Here is a 27,784-nt window from a genome sequence, read left to right as displayed (position 1 = left end):
GTGGAATGATACTCTGACTATCAGGTTGTCTGTCAAGAGATTTTAATGAGTATCTAGTCAGATGATTAAGGTAGAATGATTCTGTAGTAAACATGGAAGCTTCAGACGTCAAGTTAACAAAGTGAAAGCTATTCCAGTAAAATAAGAAACATCACTTGAGAGTTCAAAGGAAGCATGGCTTCAGAAGAGAAAGCAGCTTCATTAAACTCTATTAATGATCCCTGTAGTTAAATTTTGCATTTAAATTAATGCCTTGCTTCTAGAGAGAGCAGTATTACTGAGCTTCAACCAATGATGCAAGGAGATCTAAGTGGACTGAACATCTGTGATTCCCTGAATACTGACCTCCTAAATAAGAAATTTTTTTCCAAATTACGTTAGTTTGAGTGGTTCACTTCTTCTGCCCCCACTGCCCCCCTCCTCCCCCCTGCCCCTTCCCCTGCTGAAAGACAGCTGTTTGAATTAAATTCATTCTTTATCCTTGCAGGGTCTTCATTCTGGTGCCTACTGGATATTGTTCCAATAAAGAATGAAAAAGGAGATGTAGTACTCTTTCTGGCCTCTTTCAAAGACATAACAGACACAAAAGTGAAGATTGCTGCAGAAGACAAAAAGGAAGGTTTGTGTGAATTGCAACAACATTGATAAGAACCAACACTGATAACTTTTTTGAGAGTCACACCTATATGAACTGTGTCTCTCGTGTACACTTTTCAATATAGCAAACACCTAGCTTTCAAAAGAATAAATTAATTTATGACATGGAAGGACAATTTATTGCAGTTCTTATTTGTAATTTTGTTTTAAATTTACATATTGGCCCACATTCTGTAAGCATGGAATCTAGAGGACAGCTTACTTTGTCCTCAAAATTAAATTTGTTTAATGCGTTGTGATTTAATTTGTTTATTTCTGGATTTTCACAGGTACATTTTGGAAAAGCTAGACCTTTCCAAGCATTCTTTTTGACAATCTGATTTCAACATAGCTGAAAGATGAATGAATGCATTTTTGTAATGTGTTTCTCTAAGTAGAACATACAATTTTAGAAATTATTTTACCTATTGAGAAACATGACTATTCATGTATTATCTAATGTTCATTACATTATATGAAATATTAATATTTATTATGTCTTTAGGAATATTCAATACTGTGAGAGATATGTTCTTATATTTATCTGCTCTTGAAAGGAAACAGTGCAATGATTCTCTCATAAATTTGGAAAAAGATTGTGTTACGCTAATGATTCACAGTTGCTATAAAATTGTTTGGACTCTATAGTGTAGTCAAGTTGTGCTAAATTCTGGTAACACAGTGTTACAGAGCAAAGACAGCGTGGAGGAATGGAGGTTATGCCATCAGCATTGACCCATGTTGTGTATCAAAGGCAGTGAACTTATTCTAGGTTTACATTTCTTGAAGGTATAGTGAACTAAGACTTTAAGGTTGCAATTTTTTTAGTGTCAAAGGAACTGTCTAGAGAAAGTTTATCTGTAGAAGGTGAAAGAGCTACAGAATATTATTAAATCAACATTTATGCTAATAATGTCTGCCTCTTCTGTACATTTGGGCAAATAATTTCACCTTTGTCTTACTTTTGAAGCCTTTAATAATAGAGGGGTTTTTACATCCTTCACTTTCTGCATTGAATATATTTGAGAATTTCTGAGCTGGAAGATTGAAGAAAGGCTTTGAAGTAGTACACAAGCACATTTTGCAACTTTTCCTTACATCTAGTTTCAACCACTCACTTCCCCTCAAAGTAAAAAAAAATAAAATATAAAACATATTTTATCTATTTTCTCCTTAAGTATTAGAAAACATTTCACTTATTAAAGTTTAAAAAAGTATTTAGTTAAAACATCAAATGTGGGGCCTTGTAGAAGAGACGTTGTCAGAACATCTGTGTTTCAAAGGCTAACGATTTACCTTATGAAACATGCACATTTTCAGGATATGCTTAATGAGAAACTGCATTTAGTATGCCAGTGATGACTTGATATAGGTACAATATATCACTGACTACTTGTAAAATGACAGCTATCGGTTATCTGATAAACATTTTACAGCTGTATACTTATTTTAGGATGGATTAAAATGACCTTCAGCTTTTGATGAGGGTTCATGTCAAATTGTAAATCTAAGTAGATTTTAACTCATGTTTGTTGTTGCACATTTAAATCCAATACTCTTTCTACTGTGTACTGACAGAGGAACACATTTATACATAGCTACCTTACACTAGCCCATTCAATTGCTATAAGCTTATGAATATTAACATGTGGCTGTCTTGTGCTATGTGTTCTAGAGCGCAATCCCAAAACTTTGTTGTTCCTTCCCTTTATACTAATTTTAAAACCATTACAATCATTTTATACTGTGGTGATATTTGTTTGCATCATGGTGACAGAAAGTAGCACTTTGTGTGGGGCTTTGCCAAATACACTGTTTTATATAATAAAGTGAGATAAGAAACAGGATTTAACCATTTATTCAAAATATTTACAAACAATTCCAGCATATTAATATTATGTAAATCTTCTTAGCTGTATGACAATACATTTAATGATACATTAGCACTTTAAGTGACATTCAAATTCTTCCTGTGCAGAGTGATTCACTTGTCCTCCACTGGTGAACGTCATCTTATGGTTGTCATAAAAGAATTCTCGGTACAAGCTATACAATTGATGCAGTATCTGACATTTCAGAATGTTTAACATGTAGAAGTATTTGGTTCTTCTTTGCTTAGACTGCAGCTACTGTTAGGCATGTAGGATGCACCCTATATTAACAGAAAAAAAGAGTTTGCATTTTGATTAAAGGTATTGAAAATATTTTTTGATGTTCAGTGGTTAACATGTGTTGCAAAGTGATTGATACACATTATCAGATCTTATTTTTACGGTAAATACTCATTAAAAGATAATTTTATTATTTCAAAGATTACTGAATTTGTCTTTTCAAAAATCAGGCAACCTCTAAACCTGGAGTTGAAAGCTAGCTCTTGGTGCAATATAATTGCCATTATACTGATTTCTATTGCCTTTTTGGCGTATCACTTGCAGTAAGGTTGTGTATGGAAAGGAGAATATAGGTGTAAATATGCTCAGTGTCAAGCTCTTCTGCCCATGTAAGGCTGTAATATTAACGTTTTCATTTCAGTCTGTTTCTCTACTGTTCTATCAAGAACAGGATTTTATAATTTGTATAGATCATAAATAGCCACATTTCACTTCCTTTTAATTTCTAGCTTCCTTAGAAACCTTATCTAACAGAATTTCTTCATGTTCCTTTTTTTCCTAAGTCTATTTTGGACTTGACATTCCAACAGCAGTCTACAATAATACACTCTCACTGGTTGTACCTCCAAAAGTCTTCTCCAGACTCATTTATCCTCATGTCTTTCCTGCCTTTGATACTGTTTGTTTCATCTGTAAAATCTTGTTCTCCTTGCACTTGTATGAGGACACCTTCCTGAGCTTTTTCTCCTGGTTTAATGGCCTCTCTCCTTGTGGATTGTCTTTTTACTTTTACAGACCTCAGGAGCTCATACCTTCTTTGATTTTCTGCATACCTATTCTTATCGATTTTATCTCATTTGTTCACACAACTTTGGTTGCTCCTTTGTGCCAATGCATCATGCAAAGTCCACTTTTTTGCCTGATTTCCCTTTACTCAGCCCAAATGTCAGATGCCGTCTGTGACCTTTTCTTTTGAAAGGCTCATTCTAAACACAAATTTAACGTAACTTTTTCTTCTTCTCTTCTGTATAAAAGTTTCCAGTGAAATCAGCCCTCTGAGCCAATGGGAAGAGCAGATTTTTTTCTGAGACTTTCATAGGAAAAAAGAAAAAAATACACATGAGAAGTTTGGCAGTCTTTGAGAAATACTGTGACAGTAACTCTCATATGGCTTCTTTGGTTTGGCTTGGTTTTTTTGAGTTAATTTACCATCCTTCTCCTTCACCTCCACACCCTTTTTAATTGCAATGTTCTTAGAGGCCTCAGCTTTCTGATAGCGTTAATTTGCTTTCAACAACATGTTTCCCCTACCTGTAAGTTTATTGTAGAAATACACTCTTTTTTTCCATCTGCTTAATAATACCCATAATCATTTGCTGTTGTGAAAGGCAACTCTACACCTATTCTTCCTAAATTTGGACTCTTTAATCAAATTGATGGTCTTTCCAATATAAAGGACGATGAGGTTTTGGGGGTTTTTGTTGTTGTTGTTGTTGTTTTTGGGGAGGTTTCTTGTTTTGTTTTGTTTTGTTTGTGGAGGATTTTTTGTTGTTGTTTGTTGTTGTTGTTGTTTGGTTGGTTGTTTTGGGTTTTTAAAAAAACAAAAAACAAAACAATTCATTCAGAAACTGTTTCTTAAACAGTGCTATGGGAAACATGTTTTACTATCCTAACCTATAAAGAGGTACATTTTGGTAAATTGGTTAAGAGTTCCATCGTCCCTTTGGAGGAAAACTGATTAAGCCAAAAACATCAAATTACAAATCTGGACTCCAATATGGTATGACTGGGTCAGTGTTTTTTCATTTCTGTATATGAAATGTCCATAATACAACCAGACACATGCTGGAAGTTAGTAAGATTACAAGAATCTAGGTAGGAAAATAAATTAAATTGGTCTGCAACTATTTTAAATCTGTAACTTCTATGCAAATAAGTAATAGTTTTTGTTTTATTCATGTAGAGTGCTACTGTTATAATCACTGCTAAAATTCACCTGTTGAATACAACTCATTCAAAAAAGTTTCCTTCAGCCTTTATTGTTAATAGGGGGCTTTTTGCCTGTTTTTAATTTGAGAAAAATTTTAGCTCTTTGTTTGAAAACAATTATTTTAAGATAAATTTCCTCAACTTTATCACAGAATCACAGAATGTTAGTAATTGGAAGGGACCTCAAAAGATCATCTAGTCCAATCCACCTGCCAGAGCAGGAATGCTTAGATGAGGCTACACAGGAATATGTCCAGGTGGTTTTTGAATGTCTCCAGAGTAGGAGACTCCACAACCTCCCTGGGCAGCCTGTTCCAGTGTTCTGATACCCACACTGAGAAGTTTCTTCTCAAATTTAAGTGGAACCTCTTGTGTTCCAGTTTGAACCCATTATCCTTTGTCCTACCATTGGTTGTCACTGAGAAGAGCCTGGCTCCATCCTCTTGGCACTCACCCTTTATACATTTGTAAACATTAATAAGGTCACCCCTCAATCTCCTCTTCTCCAAGCTAAAGAGACCAAGCTCCCTCAGCCTTTCCTCATAAGGGAGGTGCTCCACTCACTTAACCATCTTCGTGGCCCTATGCTGAAGTCTCTCCAGCCGTTCCCTATCCTTCTGGAACTGAGGGGCCCAGAACGGGACGCAATATTCCAGATGTGGTCTCACCAGGGCAGAGAAGAGGGGAAGGAGAACCTCTCTTGACTTACTAACCACCCCTCTTCTAATACACCCCAGGATGCCATTGGCCTTCTTGGCCATAAAGGCACAGTGCTGGCTCATGGTCATCCTGCTGTCCACCAGGACCCCCAGGTCCCTTTCCCCTACACTACTGTCTAATAGGTAATTTCCCAACTTATAATGGAACCTGGGGTTGTTCCTGCACAGATGCAATACTTTACACTTGCCCTTGTTATATTTCATTACATTTTTCCTTGCCCAACTCTCCAGCCTGCCCAGGTCTTGCTGGATGGCAGCACAGCCTTCTGGCATGTCAGCCACTCCTCCCAGCTTGGTGTCATCAGCAAACTTGCTGATAGTACACTCTACTCCCTCATCCAAATCACTGATGAATATATTCCAACTTCATGCTTTGGATCACAACCCTCTGAGCCCAGGAGTTCAGTCAGTTGTCAGTCTAGCTCACCACCTCCTCACTTGTTTATTGGTCATCCTCTCCTCCCACATTGTTCCTAGTTTGAAGGCCCTCTCACCAGACTGGCCTGCCTGTTGGCAAAGGTGCTTTTATCCTTCTATTTGATGTGAATTAAAAGTTGGACTACACCCTTTCCCACCACAGATTTAACTCAGCTACAGTGTTATGGTTTAACTGGCTAGCTTTTTCTGGCTTCTTATTAATCCTTAGGTCTATAAGAATTTTTAAGAAAACAGATTTATTTTGATTAAACATCATTTGTTGGAGGGGGAGGTTGTTCTTTTCAGTGTGCCAGAAGTGAAATACCATGTGCCAACTATTTTGCATTCCAGATTTTTATGTAAAATTGCCTGGTGGGTGCAGGGATGGGCTCTTCTTCTAAGAAATTCTGTAATGTGCACTTTGATTTATTCTGTTTAATTACTGTCTCAGCTACTTTGTGATTCCTCAAGCTACAGCAGTGAATATTCAGGGAACAACTTTTCATTTTAAAGCTCCATACACCTGTCAGGAGGCAGGAAATATAGAAGGGGTTGTATAGTCACCTAGAGGTACATATTCAATGCAGATAAAATTGTTCAAGATGCATGGAGCATCGTGAGTTCTGCCAATGGAGGACGTGGGATAGAAGCACAGTTTTACCTCAACTTTTCCATTACTCAAAGGAAGAATGAATTGGGGAAGCCTTTGTTCTACAATGATTCAGTTACCTCCTGTCTAGGATGACTTTATTTCTGGCTGACCATCAAATTAGAACGGATCTGCATCTCTTCTGCCTTCAGTAAAGAGAAACTCCTTTCTTCCTGGTTAGTGGATGGCAAACACTTTTCCTTAGAAATCAAGTTATCAAATAGGGAGGTGTTGTTTGTGTAGAGTTTTTTGGTTTGTTTTTCAGTTTGGTTCTTTTCTGTTACTTGGACTAGGTTGATGGTGGACTTATTGGAAAAATATCTTAAGATGTTCATTTTAGAGTTTGCTAGTTCAACCATGCAAGACTGATAACAAAAAGTATGGAAGAAGCAGGGAATATACTCAGTATGTGTGTTGCCAATTAGAAGAGTTCCTCAGAGTTGTGTGTATGGTAGGTGATTTTTTGAGGAGAATAAGGGGTGTTTTTTAGGAGGTAGAGGGTAGGCAAACCGTTGTACATAAATGTCTTATTTCTATGGAAAAAAAAATCTTCAAAGGAAGAAATGTCTTTAAAGACTTTCACAGGCCTAGACACAATCTGATGTCTTACGTTTTATTAGTTAAGAGACAATGAGGACTAGGACTAGAATACATATTGCACATGTACTTTGTGTTCAGAAACACAAATAAAGGGAACTGGACCATTTGAGAATTCACCTGTAATTGTAGTTATATTGAAGGCAATTTTTGCTGTAGCTCCTCAGAGTAACTCTAAGGTCCTATAAAAACTCAGCAAATAAGACCTATTACAGGTGAGTTTTGCCTACCTGTAGCAACAACAGTCTTTTAACTGCCAACCATCCACTCTACCTTGTATAATTAAGATTGTAAAAGAGTTTTGCTTTATGACCAGTCACTTTCATAGTCTGAAAATCTCATTCCTTGAGAGATAATCAGAGATACTCTCTGGTTGTTCTAATAACCACACAAAACACACACAGACATTTTATGGTTTTGAACTTATATAAATATTGACTCTCTATATATTAAAGCTATTTCCCCTCTGTTTTGCTTCTGGACAAGTTGCAATGACTACAAAGCATTTTTATATGTGACAGATCTGGTTCTGAATAGTAGATAAATATATCAAGAAAACAAGTCTTCATTATCAGAGGACTTGCTTTCATTACCAGATAGAAATTATTCAGGTGTATATATTACTATTTTCATTTAAGTGAGTAAAGTTACACTTTACCATCAACCTCTGTGAATTTTTTTTAAGTAATTTGTGCAAAGAAGAATTATTCTGAAATTATGATCAACTCAGATTGTAAATAACCTTCCTCAAATATTCTGGAGGACAAAATATCAGTAAATAAAGTATGTGATTAAATTAATGGAATTAAAGGAATGAAGAAAACCTTTAGATTCAGTGAGATAATGTCCTTAAATACTGCATCCTTGCACAGAAAGTCAGACGTTAATATTTGCTTAAGTCAACCAAATTTTTCTCAGTGACTTAAATAACTGGAAATTTTTAAGCTCCATGGTCTTTTAAAAATATTTCCAGTATTCTTTGTATTATTACAGTTACGGTTTTTGTTTATAATGGTAAATGAACTTATAATTTTGGTATGAGCTAACACTCACTATGGGAAATGCAACCTGTTCCAGGCAATAAGTCACACAAAAAAAACCCTGAAAGAATAAGTGATGACCTAGCTCTAAATTCAACATTAAGTTTTATTTTGTAAGAACTACATGTGACTACTCCATTTAAATCAATAGACACCTTTCAAAATTGGTGGCATAATGAAAATTCCAATTTTCACTTTTCTGAGACCGCTCTCTATAATTGTGTAGTGATAAGCTGGTAAATAAACTATTTTTACACAATTATGAAGTAGTTATTTTTTAGTTGGACTATTTTACTTTACTAAATAATTAATTTACTTTTACATTCTTTAACTTTTTACGTAAAACCTGGAAGAAGTCAACAGTATTAATAAATGGGGAAATAGCTTAAAGTCAGTTCACCTTCAGATGTCTGCCTGGATTTTTTTTTTTTTTTTTTTAGTTCTGAATTTTATGACACAGGCCCAAATATTGGCATCTATAAAAGAAGATGTATTTATTTATTTAGAAGTGTTCACCCCTCAGCCACTGAGATGGAGAAAGAACCTTTCTTCTGGTCTTTGTTTGTCTCCTCCTACCTGTTTTTCTTAATGAGAGAAGACTTAGCAGCCTAAAATGTGGTTAGGGATTTCTTATCTTATAAGCATACCATGTTTAAAGGTCTTTCAGATCCATGAAACAGTAGTACTAATGTATACTATTGCTTCTCTTGTCTGCCTGTTCACAGCTGAATTTTCTCTGAAGGCACAATATAAAATTGATGAAAACCATACAACTGATTCTGTGTAAAACTGGTCCTTTAAGAAATATTCTGTAATAATGTTTACAGTTTTTCATCTGGTATGTGCGTTAAGTACATCTTCTTATTGAATCAGTTAATCAGTTAACAGAATAAAAAAAAGGCTAGAGGCTAGATGGATCCACCATACAGCTAATAGTTCCACGAATATTCAGTTGTTGTTGACAGAAAGAATGTGTCATGCAACCAACAGACCTCTTGCAGCCTGTTGCCCACGGTAGTGCTTTTATTCTGTCATTAACAGCAAAGCAGCCTTTTGTCACTTTACTGACAACTGCTGATGTGCTGTCCCCAGAGAATAATTTCTGAAAGTTAGCTAAAGGGTTTTTAAAAGCCTAGAAAAATTCATGCAGGACTTCCATGCAATCTGTTTCTGAATTTTTTTCTGTTTGTTCAGAATATTTATGCATTGCTTTACGCCAATTTTCTCCTTTGGAATTGACTTTGATTTGTGTTTTGTTTGTGGTTTTTTGTGGGGTTTTTTATTGATTGTTTTGCAGTTTTGGTGGTGTTGTTCTTGTTTTTTGAGGGCTACATATGAAATGTATTTTGATGTAATGATATTTGATACGATTAATTACCATTGTGTTTCCAGTAGACACCGTTGTATTTATTTTATGTCATGTGGGCTATTCATGGGTGTCTATGCAAAGATCACACTTCCTACTGTGTTTTTCTTTACCATATGATGTAAGTAATGAGAGTTTCTCAAGACTTGTACTTAAAGGACAATTGCAATTCATAGAGGGAGCTTTTTATAGACAGAGTTGTAAGATTAATAATGGAGAAATTATTTAGTAAATGGTTCATTGAAGTCAGGATCAAAAAAGAACAGTTCAGTACTTATATTGCAGGTACCATCATCCCACTGTGCAGCTGGGCTAAATGGCTGGGTTATGATACCCAGAATTATACAGGAAAGGTAATGGGTGAGGTTTATTTCCCTGCCTGATTTCACAGTACAGCATAGGAGAGATCCTGTAGGTACATGAATATGCCACTTCCTCTGTGTTTGGAGGAAGGGAGGGTCCAACCATCAGTAGTTCAAAGTCAGAGTGTTAGCCCAGTTACTACCCCTTTTCACAGTGCTCCAGAACCTACATTTAGCAGCATCATGGATCTCTTCGTGTCTGTCCATATCTGGACACTTCTTAGCAACGAAGAAAGTCCATTTGTCCTGTTCTTTCTTCTTGTTGTTGTTCAAAAGGAAATCTAGTTTATAAGTTCAGAATTTTGATGACAAATTTTCTTAGGTGGGAGCTGGCATTACAACATTTCATGTTGTGATTGATTTTAGCTTTATAAACAGTGAAATAAATTAAAATGTCCTTAGCTACTCTATTAACTTATCCAGTACTCTCAGTAAAATGTTAGTAGAATAAAAATTTTGCTTATTTATTCCTCATACTTGCTCCTGGACCTTGAAAGAGCTAAGAAGAAGTTATCTCATCATTTTATACAAACCTACTTATAAAAGTATACACTACACTATTAAATAAACCTATTTTTATTTTTTTTTTAGACAGCAGGTACTGTAGGGTTGACTGTCCAAGTAGATCTGGAGCCATCTGATTGTAGCACACTGCTTTTCTTCAGAACTCTTCCTTGCAAAGTGTTCAAAGATTATCTTTCCCTACTTTTGTCCACATGGACAGTCAGGTTTGCTGCATGACATGACTTGAGATGGTCATATTTATACTATTTGAAAATTGCAGAAATACTGCTATGAGGTCCAAGTCTGCAGCCTCACAGCCTTTAGGATAACTCCGTGCCATTGGGTTTTGGTAGAACTACTTTCTGTGAATAAAGCGTGGGTATTCCTGTGTAATACAAATGAGATGCTAGTTATTAATTTTCTTTTTTTGCATCCACACACACTTGAATAGAAAACTTTCTGTGTTAATGATCCATGATCAGATGGAGATGATTCTGTACAGTGCATGTTGGGCATTTAATCACACCAGAGGGAAATCTAGGTAGGGGTTTTAATTAATGCATATTCAGTTGTGATTATGCATAACCTGAGGAAATAGTGACAGCAGTTCTTTCGAAGGGATACAAATTAATGCTGTCATAAATGAGGAAATGTACCAAGGCTGTGAGATTTTTTGTTACTAATGTGCAAACATTCTGACCAGAGCAGGTTAGCTTATTTCGATATTTGGAGAAAGATGCATCTCATGGTCTCACTTATGCCATAGCTTCTCTGCTATGGAGTGTGCATAATGCTTCCAAGTCACATCAGAGTTACTCAGTGTAGACAGCCTGAACCTACTCCACAAGAAGATAATGGTGGTTCTGCTTGTACGTGGTGCATTTGCTTCTCAAGGAAGTTCCTATACCTTCACACTTAAAACCAAGCACAGGGGTAGAGACAGAACAACGGCAGTTTGGTATTCACATGCAACCTGCTCATGCCCATAGAAGAGTTCCTGGGCCATGAGCTGGTTCCTGTCACACTCTCAGCTGTCCTGAGAAGGAAGGTCCTCAAGAGCAGTTGGGCTGCAATGGGCTCCCTGACCATGTGTTGAGCACCCCTCCTCCAGGTCTGACTCTTCCTCAGGAAGGACTTGTGATATCTTTTATTTGTTACCACCTGAACTTCATGACTGGAAGAATAGCATGAGTCTGACCTCCCATTTGATGATTTCAAACTTTATTTTACATTTTAAGGACTTAAATGTGTCATACTTTATCTGGGGAATGAGAACATTATAAACCATAAAGTATTCTGGACTATCTCCAGTGTTATGTTCTGACTACTCTTCTATGCTTTGAAGAAAAAAAATACATAGACTTGGGTTTAATTTGGCCAGTTTTCAGTTCTTTAGCATTGATAAGGCAGCATATACCTAGTAGAGCTTATCAGAATTTGTCAGGTTTTATTTTTCTGATTTATACCTAAGGAGTAGATTCATTTTTTTTTTCCAAGGGGACAAGAAAAGACTGATGCTTCCACTTTCCATTAACTTTAAGAGGAAGATTGATGCCCCATGTTCTTATAAAACCACAAATAGAAAAGTCAGCAGTTACAAAGTTATCTCTGTCTGATTGTACTTTTTTACAGTAACCTTCCCCTACAAGATTGTAAGAACCCTTAAGCCATTATGAAACTAATATTAAGATTGGCAAAGAGGTGTTGTTAGTTTCTTTTCTTAGAAAAGTCTCCTGATATTGTCGTGTGTGATGGTTGTGGTGCTATTCCTGATCTCACTTAAAAGAAAAAGCAACACAGAAGAACAGCAAGAAGAGTTAAAAAAACTAGTTATCACTTTTCTGATCAAAGAAAAGGGCAGCTAAGACTAAATTGCAAAGCATCCTTTATAAGAGCTATTTTTAGGGGAGGACTATCTTCACATAGGAAGGAGTGTGTAGAAGCACCAGGAAATAGTGCCCCAAATCTGCGGGTTTTTTTTTAGCACGATGATTTCTCACAGTATTTGGTGAGATGATAAAAGCTTTTGATTTTAAGCACAGGGTAAAAATAAAACAGATGTATTTAAAGTTACTTTCTTCTTATGAATGGATTTACTATTGTATCTTTTTTGCTAAGAACAGCCATGACAAGACAAAAGCAAGTCTGTTGGGTACCTCAAGTATTTTTTAAGAACCAGAAAGAAACAATCTGTAAACTGAGTATGACAGGAAAGAAATGAAGGTTAAAGGCAATAATCGCACAAATACAAGCTGAACAACCTAGTTTAGTAAGAATCAGGATTATCTCTTTTCCTAAAAGCTTTTGGAAGATCTTAAAGCAAAACAATTCATTAATGTCATTCAATGGTTTACGTTATAAGGTATTGACACATGCTTCAGTGATGGCATTGTCTGATGGTATCTTATCTGCATAGGCAACTCATACTTTTTTTCACTGCTAATAAATACAATAAAAAAATCTTCACCATTTTGTTCAAAAAAGCAAACTATTATTACTTCATAATCAATGTCATGTTTTCCCTTTTTATCTGTGCTTTGCTGTCCCTAGGAGTTGAGTGACTTCCAATATTAACATAGAGGTAGCATTAATCCTTTGCAAATAGTGGAATCAGCATGTGATTGAATATAACTAGTATCATTCTAAGTGCCCTATCAAGCCCCACAGCCTGAGCAAGTTAATGAGTATAGAATTCTTAGTGGCTGAAATGCTAAACCTACATAGGAGAGATGGGATCCATCTAAAGCAAAACTTTATCAGTTCAGTGGCATATAAAATTTTGAATCTTACAAGGACCTTGTTTTTTTACAAAAGAGTGGACACAAAAATAAAAATTCAGTGTCAATATACCTATAGAAAAAAGAAACAACTTTAAGTGAATGCATGTGTATCAACTGTATCCATAGTAACTATTGCTATTCTGGAAGGAAGTGGTGTCATGGACACCTTCCAGCTCAGCATGTAAGAAAAGGGCAAATCTGAGGTTAGGAGTTGCATCTGCCACCTACCAGGATGGAATATCTTGTGTTTTGTAGATTGAAGACATGGAGAGGTAATAGATGTGAGACATCATGAGGGTGAAGCCTTTAGCTAAAGAGTCCTGAAAGCATTGCTGGCCAGAAACTTGGGAAAGGTAATTTGCCCGCTTTCTCAGCATGCCACATAGGAGAACTGAAACATGTTTTATTCACTATTTTGGGAGGCAGTAAACTGGATGGCCTTTTCCAACATGACACTTCAGGTTGCAAAAGGGAAGGGAGTCCTGTAAATAATTATAAAGACAATTTCCAAGTCATATGACAAAAACAGACTATTGCAGCTGTCCAATACTACAGTGGATACCTGATTCAATAGATTTAAATTCATTTCTGCTCAGAGAAACAGATAAGCACTTTGCTCTTGCTCCAAATTTAAGAACAGCTTTAAAATTCCATTTGAGTTTTGAATGGTTTAATGATTGAGAGATGAAATTTTAAAAATAACATGTTCATTTCGTTGAGCATTATCCGAAATAGTCAATTTTGTTTTACCTGTCTTTGTAGCTGGTACTTGTATTTGCTGCAGCTCTTTAAATCACCTACAGGTACCCAAGTGCCTGATGGGGAAGTATGGGGCTTTTCCATTTACCTCCTACAGCTTAGGAGTAGCTATTTAGTTTTGCAGTGCAACATTCTTCCCTTCTTTTTTTTTTTTTTTTCCCCCCCTTCTTCTCTTTACTGATATGTAAATATCCTCAGCCAGAGGGGGATCTTGCAGGCATTACCTGAAATTACTACTTCATCAAGAAGTTTGCAAAGTCTAGCTTCCTACACTTTTTGCTATGTACAGTTTTGTGTTGCAGAGCCAAAAATACGTCAGTTTTCTGTAATTTTTTTTTTTTTTTGCTTTTCTATGCAAGTTTCAAGATGTAGCTGGCTCTGCTAATTGAGTTTTGGGGTTTTTTTGCCCCCTTAATTTGTATGCATTGAATTGACCTTAATTAAACTTACTTGACAAACTGCTTCTTCCTTTATTCCCATAATTCCTATTTTTCTTAATCCTGACACATCACAAAATGTCTGCTTTCTTTTACTCTGGCATCACTTCAATGTAATTCCATCAGAGTCAATGGAGTTACTTCAAATTTACTGTCTAAGCAAGAAAAAAAATTCTTCCCATGACTGACAATTACAGATGTCTGAATGGAGGAAATAACCACAAACCTTTCCAAAACAGTGTTCAGTCTTTACTCTTAATGAATTTCATGTCACGAAGGAATGTGTCAAGTGATAATACTAGTGACCATGTGGTGGGAAAAGAATTCTAAATGCATGAATATAAGAATTGGATATTACTAATGAGCAAGCTTGCTAATTAGCATTTTCTAACATAATGGAAGCCTAGTACTAGTCAAATTCTTTGTTGTAAAAAGTATTCCACAAGAGATTTTGGGTTTTTTTTTTTTCCCCTGAAATAAAAGAGAACGGAGGAACACCTTAAGGACACTTTAAGTGGTTGTTCTTAGCTATGCTTGCCTCTGATCAGTAATCATCATTTCATTTTCTGAAACAGCAAAGATTATATTTTTCTTATCTATGAAATCATACCTTGTAATTAATTACTTCCAAGTTGTGTGAAGGCATTTTACAATTAAAACAAAACAGTGATTTTTACTTGCCCTTCGGGAGAGGGATTTAGTTCTCTTAAATGCAAAAGATTAAACAAAACTAAGAAAAGCTGTGTATAATCTTTACATGCAGCCCTGCTTCTGCCAAAGTCTAAAATGTCAGTAGTTCAGCTCCCAAAGGTTAAAGTACCATTTACTAATATTAAATGTACTATCACTTCTGTTCTGCAGAAAAATGGAAAGGAAGAGGAAGAGCGGGGTCACATTTTGAGTCAGCACGAAGACGGAGTAGAGCTGTCCTTTATCATATCTCTGGACATCTACAAAGAAGAGAGAAGAACAAATTAAAAATTAATAATGTAGGTATAATTCTTTAAAAAGTGTAGTCTTTCTATGGTCATTTTTTTAAGTGCTGTAGAAGGTCAGTAAGTACATGAGATATGTCCTAGACATAATTTTATGATAACAAAAGCAGTAAAGTTCAGTCCACTGAAGTGCAGTTCTGCCTACTATGGTATCTATTACTCTTCATACAGCAAGACAGTGCATTTAGCCATACTGTAAACATTTTTTTAATCCCAGGAAAGCAACATTATAGAATTTCTCAGAACCTAATTTTAGGTTCCAGTTTACCTTACCATCTCAATTATTTCATTCCAATAATTACTATTTGCCAAAATCTAAAAAAAAAAAAAAAAAAAAAAAAAAAAAAAAATTAAAAAAGAAAAAAAAAAGAAAAAAAAAAAAGAAACTCAAGGTATTACTCTAGCTGAAAATCTCTATACTGTGTAAGCTCCAGAATGTCACACTTCCTTTAGGCAACGTTTCATGTGACTGCCTCCAACTTTGTGGAGAGTAAATATATCTTTTAATGTCCTAGTTGAAGGAGTAAAGTTTCCATCTTTAAATTATTTCTGTTCCTATAGTAACTATAACTAATGAGTAAGTTCATAAACACCCTGTGAATGTTCCAAAAAAACAAATCGAACAATAGATAAAACCAAAAATACAACGCAGAAAGACTTGTAAGGAAATATGCTAAGGAGGAAGAATACCTCTCCTGCTCTGTGGAGCTATGTTTCAGCAGAAAAGTTAATGCAGAGGAAAACTAGAGATGCATATGAAATCCGTATGTACATATAAAAATTTTGTAGAATAATATGTAAGAGTGTTTCCTAACAGACAGAGCCTATTAATAATTATTTGAAGCAGGGGAGCAAAAAGATACAGTTTTTCTTAAAATCTTGGAACAGTATTTAGTTTCTTTATTCTATATCATTAGCATCAAAAAGCTAAAATCTTAGAGCCACAAGAAGAAAATGGTTGGGTTTTGTTGTTTTGTGGTGGTGGTGGTGGTTTTTGTTTTGGTTGGTTGGTTGATTCTGTTTTGTTTTTATGTGGTTAGGGGAAGGATTGAAGACAGAGGTGATCTACCACTGGGCATGTTTCTTTTGTTGATTACCAAAATCAAGCATCAGGGTAAATACATCCCCCTAGGCATATTATTACTTTACAAATTAAAAGCAGAAAAACTTGTTATAGATTAAGGACATGAAAATACACAGCAGGTATATGCCTTGGAGGGCATAAAGTCTCTTGCATTGAATATAAATACTAAATAGTAACAAATGTTGCATGTTGAAAGAGCGTAAAAAAATTAACAAAAAAAAAAAAAAGAGTCTGCAAAATTTAACCAAGTCTTCCAGTGATATTTTCGTAGTATAGTATATTTTTTTAGGGAGGTGACTTTTTAATAGCTTTTGGTGACTTTCCTGCACTGTCAAAATCCTAGTGCAGATGATATTATACTGGTTTAAAATATTTGTTGTCAGACTAGTTTACTACCTTTAGCGCCTAGATTTTTGGAGATAAGAATTGGAAGCCATAAGAGGAACATTTTCTTCTCTGTGATTAAAATTGGGCTGATGCTAACAACAAAGGCAGTTTAGTCCCTAATATTCATGAATGAGAACCAAGAATGGAGACAGCAAGGATGTCACTATTTCAAAAGAAACACACAAAGAGAAAGCCTGTGACGGGCAAAGCAAATGTAATTAAGTATGCAGTCATGCAGTTGTTGCCTTTTTATATTCAAGATCAGAAATAATCTTAGCTTGCTGCATACATGATATTGTTTTGTGAGGCTCTACATTACTGGAATAGCATTAACCAGGACCACAATGACAGTGAGCAAGAATTTTCTTATAAATACTACAAGACAGTTCATGTACCACATGCTGCTTTTCAGGAGGGTAGATGTTTTGTTTAAAACTCTGAAAGATGAGAGCTAAGCATTTATAAAACTGGTGCTTAAGACTGAAGTCTTTGTTGCAAAGACCTTTGATGGTTAGATGACAAAGACTCGAGACACGTGACAAAGCTAGATATAGTCTAACAGTGAAGGCAGTCTGTTCTGAAGCCATATTACAGTGAGCCTATATTAGTATTTGATTTAGGTAAAGAGTTCATCTTTAAAGAGAATCATGAAGTTATTCCAGGTAATAGTGCTTTGGTTGATAGCAGTCTCGGGCACATGAACTGGATTCCCTCAGCTGAAACTAAACCAGGAGAGTTGCTCCAGGAACTAACAGCTGTTGGCAGGACAAGGCTAGAGTTAGTCTGAAACCACCTCCTTATAGCTCTAAAGTATGTATAGGAAGGATGTTTTGTCTTCATAACCATCTATTCCTTTTTATACGTATATTCCTATTTGCAGTACTATGTTCTCATGTATACGAAGCTTTAACATATCTGTCCAGCAGAAAAACATTGCTCTTCAATCAGAATTCACCCAACAGAGGAAGAAATAGTTTGCCAGATTCAGTCCTGTCCTCATTCTATTAATATTTAATCTGTTCCTTATTAATCCTTTTCCTGCCCCAACATTCACAAAAGTTATTCCATCAACAGAACCATCTGTCTAAGTAAGTGCAAGGATTACATTAGAAAAAAATTAGCATTAGTTCTTGCCTGCATATGAGCATGTCATATTTCATTATGCTTAAAAAAGAAAAACAAAACAGCTAATGGCTCCATTGGAATAAATGTGTCTGTATGATCAAATTATTGTTTTGTCTTATTTTATTTTTTTTTCTCTTTTTCAGAATGTTTTTGTAGATAAACCAGCATTTCCAGAATACAAAGTTTCAGATGCAAAAAAATCCAAATTCATACTGTTGCATTTTAGCACTTTTAAAGCTGGCTGGGACTGGCTTACTTTACTGGCAACGTTTTATGTTGCTGTGACTGTACCTTACAATGTTTGCTTTATTGGCCATGATGAGCTGTCTACTACTCGAAGCACAACTGTCAGTGACATTGCAGTGGAAATTCTTTTTATCATCGGTAAGATAATTTGGGGATTTGTTTGGGATCTCTTTTTTAACATTTAAGGTTTTCACACAATATATACTATAGAAAAGGAAGTAATAATCACTTTCAGGATTTTAAAGAAAATAAATTCTAGTTGTAGGAACAACCCAGAATGTCTTTATTTTAACGGAAGTTTTTCTTACAAAAAGTTTGAGAAGTTTATTCCATTTCTCTGACAGCTTTACTGTAAGCAGTAAGACTAACAAGTGATGTGGCTGATGGAAGAATCAGATGTTATGATGGGTAAATATTTGTGTTTCCACCTTTGGACATTGATCTGTCGTTAGGTTTAAGATCTAATCTTCCTCTTTTACACTTACTATTGGATCTTGGTGGACTCTTTCATGTTGATGCAAGCAATTCACATTCAATGACACTCAAACATTGCAATAAGAAAACTGCATTCTACGACGCAGATCATTGAGGATCAGCTTTTGTCTTGTGTTAAAAGAGCAAGGTTATGACTCCTAGTCAGTCATAAATGTCTCCATGTTCCATTTTAAGGAATACAAACTGAAAAATTCCACTTGATCAACCTGAGTGTCTTTATAAAAACAGTAGACTCGAGGTTACAATATTTTGATAATGACAGTATCCTTCACCCCACACTGGTGTAGATACCTAGTTTGTGTTATGAATGTGTTTATCAGAATCTGAACACAAGAGAGTATAATCTGTATCAAACCTTTTTATGTACTGTAGTATTCATTTGAAGCAAGACAGATGGTATACTGCTTAGTGCTACTTTTATGTTTATATTCTTTGCAGGAAATGTGCACTTCTTATATCAGTGAGTAAAAAGCAATGGTATCTCTATGATCAACAGATAACTAAAATGAAGTAGATTTTCTGTAAATTTGACTTTGTATTTTCTGGTTAGACTCTTATGTCTATAACCCAGGAAATCAAACTATGGTTGTAACTGAATACAGTCAAAGAAAAGTGTCTAATGTACTAGAAAAGACTCCTTTGCATAGTCATGTTACTGGTAACCACAAACACTGTGCTGTAGCATACCAATATTCCTCCCCCACAGTTTCAATAATGGCTCAATTTTTCATGAAGATCTTGTTTCTACAATTATTATATATTTTTGAATTTCTGTCTCTAGTGAAAGATTTATTGAGTATTTTCAGGACATTCTTGTACTGCATTTAAATCTTTGCAGTGAATTCAAAGAAAACAGTGTGTTTATAGTCACCTCTCAATAGTCCTTTGTTTGTTAAAATGTTGAATTAGTATGTCTCAGAACATGTGTAACTCTACTGAAAGTAGTAAGATTGACAACATGCATTAATTTTAAGCACGAGTTTCAGGGCACTTTAGCATTGTGGCTCTGACAAGCACAACTTTAACTGATGATCTGTGTGCTCTGAGAAGTGTCAATGAGAAAAGTTGAGTAGAATTCTTTTTATGATGCTGCCATCTCAGAAAGTCAGTGGGGACATCTGTCTGAGATGGGGCTACAGCTGTGTGATGGCTCTGTAATCCTGGATTTAGATATCACAACTTTGCAATCATGGACTGGAAAAAAAGAATCTATCTGCTTTCATTTTATTTGGATTTCTCATAATATTCCTTTTACACACATAACTTGCATAAACCCTTATTTGGACTTCACAAAGCCTTTGTTTTTAGCTGTCATCAAAGGGAGTGAAGATATGACATTAAAAGGAAGAGATGTCTGCAGATCAATTCAAGGGACATAATAGGGTAGAGGCTAAAGATTTTCTTTAAGCAGAAGAGGGGTTAAAAATATCTTTTAGGCTTATTCAATTTGTGAGTTAGCATATGCTTAAGCATGATAAAAATACATATGAAAGTGTTCTCCTGACTTGGGGTGCTTATAAGTAAAAGTGTTGATCTGAATTAAATTATTAATGACAAAAGTACATATCTAGCTAGAGTTTAGCTGCTTTAGCCTTTAAAGTTCTCTAAAACATAAACAGAAGACAAACAATAATAAGAACAACACATTTTGTGATGTCTTTGGGGAAGATGCTAGAGAGAGAACATAATTAAGGCTTCTCAAATTAGGTTATGATTATTTTTCACTTGATGTTTTCTGTATATATTAGTGCTTTGATAAGTTGTATGATGTGATGTTTGAGTGTACTTTCAGATTTCTTTTCATCTGTTAAGTGTGCAAACCTCTCCTACATTCTCCTGTAAATAAATCTTGGGCTTCTTCTATCTAATGATAGTGTAGAACTAGTTAAGTCTTTTTGTTTGGTTGGTTTGGTTTGGTTTGTTTGTTTTGTTTTGTTTTTTACTGTTTCATGTATCTTAAAATCATAAAGAGGTGGAGATAAAAAGTTTAACATTAATGTATTTAAGCAAACACATGAATTGTCTTAGGAAGTGTTTCAGCTGGTGAGTGATATTACCTGTTTTATTGCACTATTTACTTCAAAATTTATGCTCCTTATTTTTTGCATAGGTAGTAGCTGACTCCATTTGTAGATAGGAATGTCTGGGTGGCTGAAGTTGCAATATGTCTAAGAAGCACAATGGATCTTGGCTATATTTCTATAATATTTGTAAAATTTCCTCTCTTTTAGACAGGAAAGCTGGGATAATCTCCAAGTTCAATCAATTTTATTAATAGTTTCCTCCTGCTTGCCTAACTTCTCCTCTTCCACAACTATCCAGTGTAGTGCTTTTCTTTCAGCAACTGTTTCATTCCAATGTTCATTCAGATATTGCCTTGTTGTTGTTGTTGTTCATTTTTAATATGTTATTGAACACCTTAATTGAAGAAAGTAACATTACTCAAAAAATTATAAATTATCAATACTTTATTGCTAAATTCTCAGGCTCATAGGATTATTTGAATAGGATGTCTTCAACAGGGGTTGAGATCAATGAGATAGTTCAGAGAAAATATTTATAGGCTTTCAAGGTAATGGTAATATATTATTTGCTAGATAAAATCAAGGATGTCTAAGTATTTTTTCTTCTAAGGTGATTAGGAACAACTGTAAAGAGAGGAGCTATAAAAATACGTGAACTTTTCATTTTAATTTTCTATAGGTGGAGAGCCTTGGGTACTGACTGTAGCTATAAAATTATGCTCTTTATAATCATACTGGTAACAGTAATTCTAAGTGATGTTCTGTAACATAGTCCTTTGCCTACCTGTGGAAAACAAAACAAAACAAAACAAAAGACGCCTATCCCTTCCTCTACTCTCCACTCACACATGCTCATCTGAAGACTTTACCTTTTAAGAAAGAAAATTGATCATGGATACTAAGGTGGCCTCTCTTTGTATGTGTATCTGTCTCTCTTGTTAAATATTATTTAACAGAGTGTTTTAGCAGCAATATCAGTTTTTAAAAGCAGCATTTTTAGAAGCCCTAAAGCTGTGATTTATATTCCATGAAACTGTAGACTAAAGAGACTTGGTGGCCCGTTGGTGTTTATCACAAATGTAAATGACTCAAAATCTTTCCAAAAGAGTCTTAAAACATATGAAGCCCTTGAGTCTCAGATGTTTAATATTTAGAGACATAAAAATATGGTACAAACCCATTAGAAATTCATATCATCATTCATGACTTGCACAATCTTTCAAGTATGCATATTATTGTATTGAAAATAATGTATGTTAGACAAAATTTGTTGGAATTAGGTGAGATAATGTGAAATGCTATAGATTTTATAAGGTTCTTTTAAATTAGAAGGTTTGTTTTCTTTTTTCTCTTATCTTCTTTTTCACTGTTATGTCTATCATTTCATATCTTTGCAAGTGCATAGAAGGTCTTGTAAAGCAATACCTGTGTCACAGGAACCTCATTTCTAAGCCTTGTGCATTTTGAATGAAAATGGCAGTGTTTTGGACTGTGTTTTAGAAAGTTTGCTCTCAGCCCCCTAATATGCTAAAACTCAGTCTTACACCAAGTGATTGGTTTGAATTTGTCCCTGGGAATTTATCTCTGAGCATCAAATAGTCTTATCTGTGAATCCATATGAACAAAACATGAAACTGGATACAGTGATTGTTGATACACCAAATATTAGGGTGGAAAGGTCAAAATAAGTTGTTCATGGATTATGGATTACCTACTAAGGTAAACAAATAGTACACAATGTTTATGTTGTAAAGCAATAATAAATTTCCTAAAGATTCTCACTTAAAGCATCACACTGAAGTGGACAGGACCACTACTAATACATTGTTAGAAATTTTTCCAATAACCCTCCTTTTATATACCCTTCTAAGAACAAAGACTAATCTGCACACAAGGTGCTGCTTCCAAGCACAAAAATACACACCTGGACATAAATATTTTCAAAGTGGTTATTTCCATGGAAATATTTCTGTATCTTCAGGTAGATGCAGATAAATGTTATGATAACAGAGGCACCTAGAAAATTTTGCATCAGCTGTGCTGACTCCTCTTCATCTGCAGAGGTGTGATGCCATTTTACACACCATTAGCCAGCTTCTCACAGAAGCTTGTAGATCTAACTGAAGTTTTGAGAAATCACTGCCCCAAAATGTTGCTTACTACTCCTGAAGTTGAGAGGTACCTAACAGTTAAGACAAGAACACTGCTCATCTGAGCATTCCTGCTTTTGCTGAAGCCAAAACGAATGATTTAAACTACTGGTGGACTGGTTACAAGAGGGAATCCTTATGTATTGTGCCATGTACCATCAAAGTTAAAGGTAAAATCCAAGAAATAACCACTTACAGAAGTACTGAACAGGCTCCATTCTGAAATTGTGAAGGAATACCTAAAACTAACCAAGTGATTCATGCACGATAAAGGCCTTTTAAAAAAACCCCACATGTAGGGTGATTGGAACTTCATGGTTATAGGCTGAAATACACAGCATTTACCATATATAACTCCTCATTATTCTGGGGAGAGGTCTGTAGGCAGCTTATAACTGCGTCAAGATATTCCGCATTTGTGCTTCTGGCAAATATAGTTACTGTTCCACTTCTTGGCTGTCCTAAATGAATCTCTTCAGACAAATTGTTTTTCTTTCCTACCACTTATTTTGCAATGAGACTTATAACATAGGAGTGACAGGTTTCTGAGCACTTAAGAGTACTAAGAGCACTTAAGAACTGACTCTTCATCTCTTTTGACTAAGCTGTGGTGCTACTGTAAAACAAACAAACAAAGAGGAAAGCAGTGTGACAAATCATTTGTAGCACCTATAGTCAATTCATACATTGAGAAAGGCTGTAGTAATAGTTTTGTAGATAATTTTCACTCCACTAGATTTCTATTCAAAAGGCATACAAAGTTAATTCTATCCTGTTATACAGAATATGACTGACTGCATTATAGCTACAATCAGACAAAATTTGTACTTAGGTTTACTATCCTACAATATGATAGTAAAACAACACTGTCTTCCAATAGGATTACCATATTTTAATTAACCACCTAGGTCAGTTCCAAGGAATGATTAGATGTCTAACAATTTACCATATTTTTTGTGAGCTTTCATGTGGACTTTTTCATATTTTTTTTAAATGATTTTTGGATAATAACCCGTGTATGTGAATTGTTGTCAAGGTCCATGAGGTAATTTCTGAGAAAAATATTTCAGGTTTCCCCCTTGGAACTGGTCAAAAGTTTTAAGTGCAAAAACAATTGTCCCATCACCCACTGAATGTTTTGACTTTTTTAATCTTTTAATTTTTGTCTTCAGCATTTGTGTAAAGTGAACTGTGTTCATGAAAATACTTAACTACATTTGCTTCACACATACTGAATTTAGTGAAAAGTTAAGTCATATGATTGATGTTTCTTCACTCTTTGGAATAGCTTATTTCTCCTTATTTCTGCAGGTTCTATTAAGAAAATTACCCATGTAGAAACTGTCACACTTCTTCAGTCACAAATACTAGCTTGTTTTTAAAGCAGAGGTAGTAGTTCATTTTTCAGGAATATTTTTAGGGTTTTGCTCTTCTTTCAAGACTCCAAACTCTGTATGTTCTTTCATAGAAAAGTTGATATAATACATTTTTTTTGAGTTAATATATTAATAGATTGAGTCTGTTTTTAAAAGGTAGAACATAGTTTATAGAAAATAAAATATTTCCAGTGTTCAGTATGTTACTACAAATGTCACTATTTGTGATGTTTTCCTGGCATATCAGCTACTGTAGAGCTGAGATTAGCTAATGTCTGTTTAACATCTTTATAGTTAAGGTTCACTTGAACAGTGAACTCAAAAGGCTGGAAATCAAGTCAGCAGATAAAATAATTTAACTTTTTATTTTTCAAGTTTGTGGTCTTTTCTTCAGTTTCACGATATTGAGATTTGAATTTGTGGGTCTCAGCACAGAGTTGCAGTTAAATCCCCTGCTTTAACATTGGTATGCTGGCTATTCTGTGTGTCCCAGGATGCCCACAGTAATGGGTGCAGCAGCCTAAATACGGTGTTTGGTAGAGCATACCATGATAGTGCATTAACACTGACCATACTATACTCCTGGAGTGAGTGACTGTTGTTACCACAATAGCCATTTGAACCACTAATGCCTTCACATTTCAGTTTTTTAAATTAATGCATGATTTACCCAAGTAAAACAGTATTTCCGCTTGGGTATGACTTCAATATCCCATTACCTTCCACTGTGAGAACAAATAGTAGAGAAGAGCAAATCAGTCTGTCAGTTACAGATGGATTTGGGGAATCAGTTCCGCTATGAACCGTCATACCTGAAAATGGATCTTGCTCCATCAAAATCACTAAACTAGTTGTCAATTTGTCAAGCTGTAATGAAATGAGGCTGAGAACATACATCACAACCCTGCCTTAGAACAGGGACTGTAGCACTCCCCATATGCTGTATAGTGACAGGCATCTTAGAGTCCAATACTAAAAAATGTCCTTTCGCAGGAGAAATTTGATGGGCAAAATAACTTAGTGAATTCAATGATAACTTCAACAGAACAAACCCTAAGAATCATATACACTTTGCATTAGCAGAGCATCTTTTTCAGAGGTCTATCATATTACATGAATGCCATATCCTTGTGCTGAGGATTTTAAGAATTTGTAGCTTTAAACTATTTTTCCATTGTTCATCTGAATGCTAGTCACCCAGCTAAAGCCACAGGCCCCTAAAAAAGAGCTTCTTTGGATGGAGGTGAAACGTGTCACTGCAATGAGGTTCCCAATCTCTGTGACTAGCCACACAAACCAAATAAGGTTGTTTCCACAATGTTCTAAAATGCTAATGGCCAGGATAAAACATTACTGAGGACTGCACCCAAGGAAAAATAGCCAAATTTTACCATTTTAAATGTACTTTTGCTTAATGACTAATTCTAATTCTTTTACAACATTTTCTTTAATGCTTCTCAATAAGACTATTTTTTTCTCTTTCAGATGTGGAAGGGAACAAATGTTTCTGCTTAACAAAGTGCCATCTTGGTGGTACAATGATGGCTTTTGATATTTCCTTTTAGATTTCAAGACCATTGGGAACTGCAGTTTGTATCTTGGGATATGTCATTTCTTTAACTTTTAGCAGTATAAAATATGAGCTGGCTTCTTCTTTCTCTCTGTTACTTATGTCAATATGACACATCTGAGATTCCAGTTATATGTAGCTTTATGTGACCTTTCAGATCATAAGGATTCTGATAAGAAAAATTTTGACCATCTAATTCAAGCCTAAATATAACACATATTTAGTCTAGGTATTAATATTAATTCAAATTAATTGTGTTTGGCTAAGACATGTTTTCCTGAAGGACATCAGTTCTTCTTCAAAGATCTCAGAAAAAGGAAAACCCAAAACTCTACTCAACTATTGCTTGTAAATGGCTTTATTTTTATTTTTTTTTTTAATTTTTTCATCAACCTGCAGAAGTGACATCTTGTTAAGTGTTTAGTAGTACTGGTTTAAAACTTTACTACCTGCTGATTCCTACTTAGGATACACTGGATTATAATTTAGCATGTGATACAATACAAACCTGCTTTGCTGCTTCATTGCAATATTAGATAAGAAGTATTTATTGAATACATATATTTTTCTACAATATTATTAATAGCTTCTCTCATAATGGGATGTCACAAGTACAAAGGAACTAAAGTTGCCAATTAGCATTTCTTTCCTAATACATTTAAAACTCTATTTTGCCTTCATACTGTCTGCTAGTGTTTTCTTTCTGTTTCCCAAACAGGTCTAGATTTCAACATCAATTTTTCCATAGTTTATATTGATTGTTACTTAATATCTGTTCACCATTTGCTATTTCTTTCTTATAAAGAAGAAAAAAGTCTTTCTTTCAGCAGCTGCGCTAGACTGTTATAAAGACTTATATTGTTATATATTATTGTTTATTTAATTGATTATATATTATGTATTTATTATATTAAACCCCTACATTTCATTTTTTCAATTATCTAATCTCTGTTGGTGTTTTTTTTTATTTTTCTTATATACTTTATTTGACTTCATAATAGTCCAAATTCCTAGTCAACAGATATAAAATAAGCATTACTTTCTCTTCCTGTATAAAACCAATACCATCTCCCTCACCATATCACTCAGCATCTAAAAGAAAAATCATCAAGCTAATCGTGGTAACACACATTTTGGAGAGATATGTTGTCCTGAAAAATCACGCTTCCATTTGAATAAATTGTTCCTTGGAGATTTACTAGGAACCTCTAGGTTTATAGCAAAATTATAACAGAAAAAATAAGAGTTTTTATAGGGACAGATAAATTGTTCTTCAAGCAACATAACACTAACATTTCCTGGAATCTTTCCTAAAAGCTCTCCGGCCAGATTCTAATATCATTATCCATATATAATTAAATAACATTGACTCAAATAATGAAATAGATCAAAGAGCTTGGGACTTTGGGGAAAGTATTGTTAGCTAAAGACAATCAATGTGAAATCACATAAAGGAAGATGGAAAAAAATAAATAAATAGCAGAAGAGTCAGCCATATCATCAGGAAGAGGGAAGTGGTATAGAAAACTGTCTGCTCTGAAAATCAATGGGGTTAATATATCTAAACCATCTAGGTCTCAAGCACAGGATTGAATTACTATAGTCTAATAAGAAATTGTGCATCACCCAGTCCCCTGGTTGCTGCTTATATGTATACTTCTTGTCCTAAAGGTGCAGGATTTTTCAACTTCATTTATTTCACCATGAAAGAGGGTAAACTGAGTTAGATTACCTAGAATTTGCTGCGATATAATAGTGTGCCATGGGCAGTTATTGAATCATTTGATTAATCTTAAATTGATATTCTACTGTAGCTTGATCATATGTCTAATCCCCACAGGATTTAGTTTTTAAAAAAACCAAACCTAACAAGCAAAAAAATGTTGGCACAGGAAAATCAACTGCTTCAGGTGAAATAATCCCATTTATGGATAAAGGGGTTCAGATGGCTACCAGATAAATTTTT

The 27,784-nt window shown here is 34.9% G+C and overlaps 1 protein-coding gene across 1 annotated transcript in view; it reads left to right on the top strand.

The window, feature by feature from the left end:
- Positions 1 to 27,784, top strand: part of KCNH8 (potassium voltage-gated channel subfamily H member 8) — a gene marked incomplete at both ends in the record, with an annotated part of 188,164 nt that overhangs the window by 80,996 nt on the left and 79,384 nt on the right. The window contains 3 exons of the mRNA XM_080339990.1: positions 488 to 619; positions 15,228 to 15,355; positions 18,101 to 18,341. Of these exons, the coding sequence (XP_080196116.1) occupies positions 488 to 619; positions 15,228 to 15,355; positions 18,101 to 18,341 (501 nt within the window). The remainder of the gene's footprint in view (positions 1 to 487; positions 620 to 15,227; positions 15,356 to 18,100; positions 18,342 to 27,784) is intronic.

The sequence above is a fragment of the Nesoenas mayeri genome, assembly GCF_963082525.1.
Source record: "Nesoenas mayeri genome assembly, chromosome: 2".
Taxonomy (NCBI): Eukaryota; Metazoa; Chordata; class Aves; order Columbiformes; family Columbidae; genus Nesoenas; species Nesoenas mayeri.
Note: the sequence above shows the minus strand (reverse complement) of the source record. Positions and strands in the feature narration are given on the sequence as shown.